This window comes from Cornus florida, unplaced genomic scaffold (assembly GCF_030987335.1).
Source record: "Cornus florida cultivar Cherokee Brave unplaced genomic scaffold, ASM3098733v1 CherokeeBrave_3.0.0_Hap2_Chr04, whole genome shotgun sequence".
Classification (NCBI taxonomy): domain Eukaryota; kingdom Viridiplantae; phylum Streptophyta; class Magnoliopsida; order Cornales; family Cornaceae; genus Cornus; species Cornus florida.
The window spans coordinates 106,211,078-106,220,427 of record NW_026775574.1 but is presented as its reverse complement, the minus strand read 5'-3'; the positions used below and the strand labels follow the sequence as shown (position 1 = coordinate 106,220,427).

The window sequence follows — 9,350 nt, the reverse complement described above, 5'->3', positions numbered from 1 at the left end:
TGGGGCTGCTTCTTTGACTGATATTGACTAGGTGGTTATATTTGGGGGGTTTGAGCCGCTAACTGACACCGTTAGGGTTAAGTTTTTTGTTCACCTGTTTGGTTGCTCATAATATGCGAGAAAATTGCAACCGGTTGAGTCAGCTAGATAGGCAGCATAGTTATCAATCCAGTGATTATATTACATAGAAGCTTTAAAATGTGGAAAAATAAAAATAAGAACAAAACGATTAGAAATAAACAATTATGGTTTTTGAAGTTTTCATATTTATTTTTTAAGCTAAAAAAATGTACTACTTTCACTTATGAATATTCCTGATTTTTGAATCCTCAAAATTCAAATGAGCTTGCTGACGTATTTTTTTATTTAGTTTTAATTTAAGAAGATTCAATTTGGATTAAAAATTGCCCCACAATTAATAAGAGCAATTTAAATGGGATCTTAAAAATTTGATAATCTAAATTTGTCACCTTAACATTTTTTAAAAGTTATTTAATATTTTTAAAAGTCAAGTTAGATTGTTTTTTTTTTATCGTGCAATTTAAAACCTTTTCGTTATTATCATATTAAAATGTCATTTTAGAGACAGTTTGGTGCCTTAATGGCTCTTAATTTCAGTATTGAAAGGGGTCTTTAGAGGCGTTCGGGCGGGGGGCCCTAATTTTTTGGAATTTTTTTTTTTTAGTATAGATAAAAAAAAAAAAATAATATAGTATATATAGTATAAAATTTATACTTCCCCCCAAGAAAAAAAATTTATTTCTTTAATTAGAATTTAACAAAAGATAGTTTATATAGTGGTTTAATTAACGACTATAGAATCCCGATAAAAATTAATTCACATAAAAATTTAATATGGCTATCTTAAAATTTCAACTCAAATAACGTTTTTTTCCATAATGTGACTACAAATACGATTCTTTCCATAACCTTATTATTCTAAAATTCCACCTCATACGTGATTTTTTCCGTCACTTTTTTTTTTCTTTTTTTTTTTTATTCATTTTTATTGAAATGCTTTTATAAGAATTCTATAAGAAATTAATTTTTACAAAATCAAGAATAAAAATTTCATTTGAAGTTTTGAATATCAACAAAAATCCATGATTTAAGGATCTAAATTTTTATTTTATTAATTTGTTTGTGTTTTTTTTTTATCATTGTTATTGTTTTGTTAAATTTTCAATTGTTATATTTTTTTTAAAGTTATTTTTGTGTTTTTTTTCCTTTTCGGTAAATAGAGAGAGTTATTTAATTGAATTTTTTTATAATTTTGGCATAAATCTTATTTGTGTTTGTTCAGAAAGTTTGATAAAATTTCTTTAAATAACTAGTTTTTTTTTATTTAAATAAATTGAAAAAAGTTTAAATAGATATATTTTTGTATGAATATAATAAATAGTAAAATATTTTTGCCTACGTAATATAAACATATATTTTTTCCAAAGTTCTAGCTAGATAATTTTTGGCTCTGCCCCTGGAGGCGTTGCAACCTAAGTCACACAATCCTTCTTAAAGGGTATCGCGGACGTTTCGCGTGCACTCTCGCTCCCATTTCCATTATTGTAACTTAATTTATTTTACCATTTTTGTGTTTCTGTTTTCGCTCTCATTTTATATGACTTAGGTTGCAACAATGCCCTGAGTTGTTTTTTTTAAGTAAAAAATTTATTTTGCGCCCACTTTTTTCTGACCCAACTATTTTGGTGATCGCGGACTGGGTCACCGGATGGGCAACCCATTCCGAAATAATAATAAAAATTGACACAAAATTGATACTTGGGCTCGAGGAAACCCAATTACACGAGCCCAGTGACACAAAATTGATATTTGGGCTTACTGCCACCACTCTTTGCTAGCTCGTGACTGAGACAGTGAAAAGGGGTTCATAGGAGAGAACAATTATCATCTGTGAATAGATGTTTGACATGCATGTGTGCATACAGAGCATACATCCGTATGGGGATGTAAATGATACCTTAATAAAAGACACAAATACATGGTAGCTTAAAAAAAAATTATTCTAAATTTAAAAATATCAAGAATCACAAGATCTATTGTTGTACATTGCATGAATTTCCATCTGAAGAAACCTCTCAGTACTGTGTCAACTGTCAATACAAACAGCTCAAAAGTTTTCAATCAAGGCGACGGAGAAGATACTCAACTTGAACAAGCTTGGTGAGAGGCATCACCCATTCTTCATAGAGGCGACAAACTACGGATGGATCAACCTTGTACTTCCCATTGTTATTGTTGTCGGTGACATTGTGGTCCAGGGTAACTTCTTGCCCAAACACCATGGCTTTCTTCTTAACTCTCCTCTTCACCATCTCTTCAACATTCGTGAACGTCAACAGTTTCATTAGAGCATCTCTGTCCTACAAAAACCAAAATCAATCACTGTGAGTGTGAACAGAAGTTTGAGTTATAAGAACCGATTAAAAAATGGCATGGCTTGCTATTGATTGAGCCGTACTCTAAAAATACTACACAAATGTGTCCAGAAACTTTGACATTAAGTTGTATGTAATATGACACTTCCAAATAGAAATGCTGTTATTCCTCTGTTCTGTTCAATTATTTACAGACTCCATGTAATTCATATACATCTATACCTATTATAACATTAATTTTTCATAGTTAAAGCATAAGTATCTCATACCGATAAAAGAAAAATTAGTCTTATCATTTTGAATGTCGAGGGTATAAACACAATGATCGACAATAAGTTGGGATTAGAAAGTGAGTCTGTTCACAAATCATGGTTGGGCCAGCAAGAAAGTAAACAAATTGAGGTTCAATCACCGATAATAAAGCAATCGCACAACACCACAAGATTATCGTAGTTTGACCCAACTCATAACACAAGACTATAGAGTCTTGAACCTAGTTCTTTGCTGGACAAGGATTACAATTCCTTGGAGCCCTAAATTTGTGTGACTAAAAATTTCCTACCAATATAAAACTCTAAAATAGAGAAGACTACGAATTTGAGACGCTTTTTTTAATAATTATGTCATTCTGTCTTTTCAGTAAAAGTAAAACACCTTACTTTCATACGCTGTCTTCACATTAGCCTTAGTATGTGTTAGACAAGAAAACAATAGTGATTAATTAGTTATAATGGTTAGCAATACCTGAGCACGAATTGCAGGGCTATAGTCTTGTGGAGCATCCTTGAATTTAACCTCAGCTACAAATTTTCCATAATGAATCCTTCTAGAGAGGGCCTGCAAGGAATTATGGGACATACATCTGCTATTAAATAAGGATTTTTGATACCAAAATACAAACACTTCAGTTCTTATAACAAAACACAAATTAAAGGGTTACTGTTCATTCTTGACTATGAGGCTATTGATTTCAACAAGAGTAGGCGGTGACAAAATAATTGACCATAACATTGTTACATTTTATAACACGAAAGAGTCTACAAACATAAATACCTGCAAACACTGGAGATCAGAAGCTGCAGTGGGCACATAGTTGCCATCATCGCCCTCGGCAGCAAAGAGTGGAAGCAGTTGCTTGAAATACATATCCCATATCGTCTTATTTATGTTAACTGAAGCTCCTGCGGGATGCAAAAACTATAATTTGAATGATCAGTAGAAGAACATAGTCTTGTTAATGAATTTAGGGGGCGCACAGACGAGCGAAAGCCAACATTTGATGAATACTTACATGTGGATAGTTGTGAGGCGGAAGCAGCGAAGGTGGTAAATTATCTGGGAAGAAGGGATTTTCTTCTGGGCTTTCATATCTACCAACCTGTAAGTGACAAACACTTAGTTATATTTTCTATACAGGGTCATATGTAGAGACTATAACTACAAAACCTAGACCTTAAGAGACTGTCTTTTGCTACTCGTTATCATGTTCTCATTGACTCCTTGTTTGGCATATTGAAATAAAAAAAAAATCAGGATATTAAAGCTCCGTCCATACAATGCAAAAACTGGTGCCTATCTCAGCATCTTCAGAACTTCCGACTTTGGAGTTTCCTCATTCACAGTGTACAAGAACATTTTTTATTTAAAGTTTCACTAATAATAGTTATTTCCAAGGTTTAAAAGATTTATCAGGCCTCTCCCACATTTCCCATTGAATCATAATGTTGTAATGTGAATGTATGGTTAGGAAGTCCTAGAATTTTAATTGAAACGTAAAGTTTCTATTATAGATTGCATGGCAGCAAGGCTTAATATTCCAAATTCATTTTTTTTGTTAAAAGCACGAGACAATTATTCAGTCTTATAGTGAACAAGTGTATTGAGTCATTTTGCTTTGAAAATGAGTAATATATATAATGCCAATCATGAACGATGAAAATAGGCTAACACAATTGCAACAAGTACGTGGACAAGTAAGACTGTGGCAATAAGAATTCATTTTGAAGCACTTGAAAATTAAGTTTTAACAGTCTCGAGAAATAAAAAGTCAGAAAAAGAAGGCCAAAAAGTTGCTTTTGTTAGACTAGAAAGCAATTTCTTAGTATCAAATTCGATACTTCATTGCTAAGAAAAAATTGAATCAATTTTTGGGTAAGCAAGCCAAAAACTTAAACCAGCCAGAACAACCTACATCCACCACAAGTCAAGTCAACTATAATTGTGCAAAAAGCAAAGAGACCGCTGAGACAACTTGAGACAACTTGACATTGAAAAATTACGCAAATTCAATGAACAACCCACATCCACCACAAGTAAAGTCAACTATAATTGTCCAAAATGAGGGCCTCCTTTAGGGCTTTCAATGAGCTCTCTTCTTTATACAGCTCAATAATTAACGCAAAGTCATATATATATATATATCATTAGCGAGAGGACACCCAAATGTGGGGCAACCTAAAATTTCCCCAAGTTGAAACGCAGCTCCATCTGCTCAGTCCACATCCACACATGATTCTTTAAAGAAAGGAGAAGGCAGGGAAGTTGAACAAGGGATGAGTAACAGGAAAATGCTATAACAAGTGGGACCTCATGCAGCTACCACGAACTCTCTATGCTTTAGACTCGATCATGCACAAATATTGAAACGTTCACCTAACGATTTGATAGATGATCCTATAAAGATTAAATCAGATCGACATTCATTTAAAATATAAAATAGAACCAAATTTGGTAAAACTGAGATATCAAATTTAATTGGCTTATGATATCATTTTGAGGTACTAAGATGTGATTTTTTTTTGTTCGTTGATATGTTGTACCCTGTGTTTGACAAAGAGTTCATAGTAACAATGGGGAGGTCGACTCATATGGGGTAGTTATTAAAGGTTCTTTTAAGAGATTTCAATAACAAAATAACAAAAGGAGAGAACTCAACCCCCAAACAAAGAATACATAAATACACACATATATACTTTTTAATTAAAATTTTCCAAATAAATTAATTTAAAAAAATCTTGGTGTCCTGTCCACAACAATGGGAAAAAGCATACTACTATATTTTATCCTGACAACCTCAGACAAACAAACATAGCAAAAACAAGATTACAACTAAAATAAAATGTAAAATGCGCTCTATGATCGAGCACAAAATTAAACAATTACTAAAAGACAAAGAATTATTTGTCTTTGAATGTGAAAAGTAGGACTTGGTCGTAATTTTCTGATTAAAGAAATTGAAAACAAGAATATATATATATATATATATATATATATATATATATATATATATATACATATATATTCGCTGACCTTGGCTTGAAGAGCCTCTGTTTGCTTAACAATGTATTCAACCAAAGAACCCGAAATTCCGTCCGAACGTTGGTGGTATGCGGGAGAATTAGTTGGGTATTTAGCTCTCTCTATGAGACTGAAAATGATGGTATCCTCTTGTCGGATCAGACTCTCTCTTACCGATTCAAGCGTCCACATATTCGCCGAATTTGTGGTGACCTTATGATGAGGGGCTGCCTTCTCCGTATATTTGTTTATAGATGAGAGAGAGGGGTCCAGAGAGAGAAAGAAAATGGAAATGTATATATACAATTGAAGCATTTCGAGAGGGAGAGAGAGAGAGAAGAGGAAGATTTGATGAAGCAAAATGGCAAAATGGCAAAATGGAATAATTCACGTGTGAAGTGTTATTAGAAAATTATTAATTTGCAGTGTGAAAGTTGCCGTTGTCGTTGAGAATTACGGAGGGCACTTTAATAGCAACCGAACAAAAAATATAAGTGGAGAAAACTGAGAGAGAGTGCGTGGTGTACATTAAACAAATACAAGACTTGTCAACCCAAGTATTCTCTTTTGAAGATAAATAAATGCCTTCTAGACTCACCCTTAAATACTTTGCGTTGTGTTTGGAATCTTAAGATTTCATGAAAATTGGATTTCAAACGTAATTTAATTTATTTGGAATTATGGAATTTTAAATGAAAATTATAATTGATGGGATTTTAAGGAAAATATTGTAAATTCTTCCAAAGAATTTGGTAACTAACTATTAACTAACCAAAATTGTCCTCCAATAACTGCTACAAAAAATTGTTTTAATGTTTCTTTTATATTTCTTTCACATATTTGACGTATCTTATCCAAAATGGTACATAATTTACTTTTAAAAAAATTCCCATTTACAAATTCCTAATAAAATCCTATTTTAATTAGGTACAATTCTATTCCTTTTTCAATTGTAATTCCAAATCCCAAAAATAATTGGTTCCTAACAAAGCGGGACACAACTTAATTTTGACCCAAAATATATTTAATTGAAATTTATTAAGACACTCTTATCATTATGTGAAAAGCTACAATCAAGACTTGATATAAAAGAGAAGTTAGGGGGTGTAATTGTCCCCCCAAATTTTTTTTTTTTAAATAACATTAATTACTAGTATTTTTTTTAAATTATATATCTATGAAATTTTAATATTATCTTTCTTGAAATTTAAAAAATAAAAAATAAATTACGTTTGCACCTGTCACACAATTTATTGGGTCGTTCATAGCTACGTGTCTCTACGAGGTCCATGAGGGACACCCCAAATGCAGGGTAACCTAAAAAAAAAAATCCCCAAGTACATGGCCCCACACATGTTTCTTGGCCTCGACCATGCAAAAATATTAAAACACTTTGCCTACCCAATGGATAGTGGACCATATGTATAAGAATCGAACAATCAGAATACCATATCGAAATTCATTCCATTTGTTATGTGTGTGTGTGTGTAACAGATGCCCTCATAGCAACAATGGGGGTGAGGTAGACTCAAATTGGGCAAATAATTTAATTTTAAAACTCTTACTGTCTTAACAATGGAATAAAGGAAAATACTACTATACTGTATTCCGACAAGACAAACATATGGAGGAAATTCAAGATTAAACAACTAAAATAAATGAAACGTAAAAAAATTAGCTAGATTTAACTATATGATATGATAGTGAACAAAGTTAAACAAATACTAGTTGTAAAAAGTAAAAAACAATGAATTGAAGAATTAAAAAGTTAAACAAATAGTAAAAAGTAAAAAACAATGAATTGAAGAATTAAAATAAAAGAGGAAAAGAAAGGGCACTGACCGTGGCTTGAAGGGCCTCTGTTTGCTTAACAATGTAATGAACCAAAGAAGCCGAAATTGCTGGACAACATTGTTGGTATGCCGGAGAATTAATTGGGTACTTGGCTCTCTCTATGAGACTGAAAACGATGGTATCCTCCTGTCGGATCAGACTCTCTCTCACCGATTCAAGCGTCCACATGTTCGCCCAATTCGAATCTGTGCTCGCCACCTGCATCTCATCACCACCTGTCTTCTCCATATATATTTGTGTATATATATATAACTGGTAGTAATATAAAGATTGAAAGTTAGAGACTGAGGAAGAGAGAGAATTGATGAAAATGAAAGCTTTCCCGTTTGAAGTGTAATGTGATAAAATAATTTGCGGTGTGAAAGTGGTCCTGTCTGTTGTTGTTATGTGAGAGAGTGTTGGTCGTCGTCCAGTCCTCGTGGTGCGCACGCTAAACAAAAAACAAGTGTAGTGTTCACGTTTTTGCTCTTTCCTTTCTCTAACGTTCAAGTCAATGCTTGCGTGACATTGTCGACATGTACAGCGCACGCGCTTTTCCGGACTTACCAACCCACCCAAGTCTTCTCTTTTTCTTTTTCTTTTTCTTTTTCATTTTCTTTTTTCAATTGGAAGTTGATTCAATTTTTTTTTTTTTTTTTGGGAAGGTAATTATAAAATGCTTGGAACACCAAAAGTGTGACACTTCTAGTGCTTTAGGAACACAATGAACTAGGTGCAGAATGATATATGGTTGAAAAAGATATAATGTAGTAATTTATAACATAATCAAGAACTAAAGTTTCAAATTCTCCTGCTTATAATGTACTTCATTGAGATAATATCTATACCCTTAATAATTCATGCTTCTTTATGGACATCAAAGTTGATTATTAATAAATAAATTTTAAAAATTATTTTCTTCATTAATCTATCATTCTCTAACCTATATTTTGTGATTTAGTGGTCTTATTAAAACTTTATAAGATGATAATATTATTTGTAGCAATAAAGGACAATAACAAAACAAGAAGTTCAGAGAATAAATATAAATGATAAATCATAATCAAGACTTGAAATTATACTTTTTTGGATTTTATTATTTGGTGTTAATTTTGACAAAAAAAAAAATTAAATAAATCATATTCTACTCACCTTATAATGAACCGAAAACAACAACTTCACTTATTATAATTCTATTTTCATACTCTTGCAAAACACTCTCTATTTTTTTTGGTGATGGAAGAATATGGGAGCAACAACCAAAAAATTCGATGTTTGTTACTTTTCACAATCAAATTACTGATACACTGTAGATTCTTAATTTGCTCCAGTACCTCAAATTTTTTTAAAAATATTTATTCATTGAAAAAAAGTTCGATGATAACAAATATAGTATAAAAAGATATATAAGACGCTTCTTCATTGAAAAATTAAACTAACATTTACATATATCTGGTTTCTTCATTTACATAATATATATATATATATATATATATATATATATATATGCACAAACATGGACATATAGTTATGCTATTCGTGACTGGGAAATCAAGGTGTTCTCATTTCACTCATAATATATTCATGCACTAACGTTTCAATAAGAGATCACGCAAAACAAGTTTATGCTTTATATCAAAAATGTTGAAAACATGATTGAGCCTCCAGTCAACCTTTTATTATTAATTATTTTTTTTTATCCCGGCAAAAAACTCACCAACTCACATTCCTCTATGATGACTTGAACCATCCACCCCTTAAATTTAAAGCTTCACTTAAAATCTCAAAGCCCCTTGTTACACTAAGGTGCACATTGCCCCTTGT

General features: G+C 31.9%; 1 protein-coding gene across 2 annotated transcripts; it reads right to left on the bottom strand.

Annotated features, from left to right (window-relative positions):
- Positions 1-2,003: 2,003 nt before the first annotated feature.
- Positions 2,004-7,954, bottom strand: LOC132304534 (chorismate mutase 2). 2 transcript variants are annotated; one of them, XM_059802263.1, is made up of 5 exons: positions 7,536-7,954; positions 3,688-3,774; positions 3,450-3,593; positions 3,141-3,233; positions 2,004-2,381 (listed from the first exon to the last, which is right to left on the bottom strand). In XM_059802263.1, exons 1-5 carry the CDS (start codon positions 7,773-7,775, stop codon positions 2,139-2,141), a joined length of 807 nt encoding a protein of 268 aa, XP_059658246.1. In that variant the 5' UTR covers positions 7,776-7,954; the 3' UTR covers positions 2,004-2,138. The 2 variants fall into 2 exon arrangements, with proteins under 2 accessions (XP_059658246.1, XP_059658245.1); XM_059802262.1 differs by lacking the exon at positions 7,536-7,954 and adding an exon at positions 5,706-6,132.
- Between the last annotated feature and the right edge of the window lie 1,396 nt (positions 7,955-9,350).

What these genes read in the sequence shown, in the direction of transcription:
- LOC132304534 (XM_059802262.1), bottom strand. Translation starts at nt 6,008, where the DNA reads ATGCTTCAATTGTATATATACATTTCCATTTTCTTTCTCTCTCTGGAC. An exon ending in CAGAGGCTCTTCAAGCCAAG is followed by an intron (nt 3,775 to 5,705) that starts GTCAGCGAATAT and finishes TGTCACTTACAG; the next exon opens with GTTGGTAGATATGAAAGCCC. An exon ending in CGCCTCACAACTATCCACAT is followed by an intron (nt 3,594 to 3,687) that starts GTAAGTATTCAT and finishes TTCAAATTATAG; the next exon opens with TTTTTGCATCCCGCAGGAGC.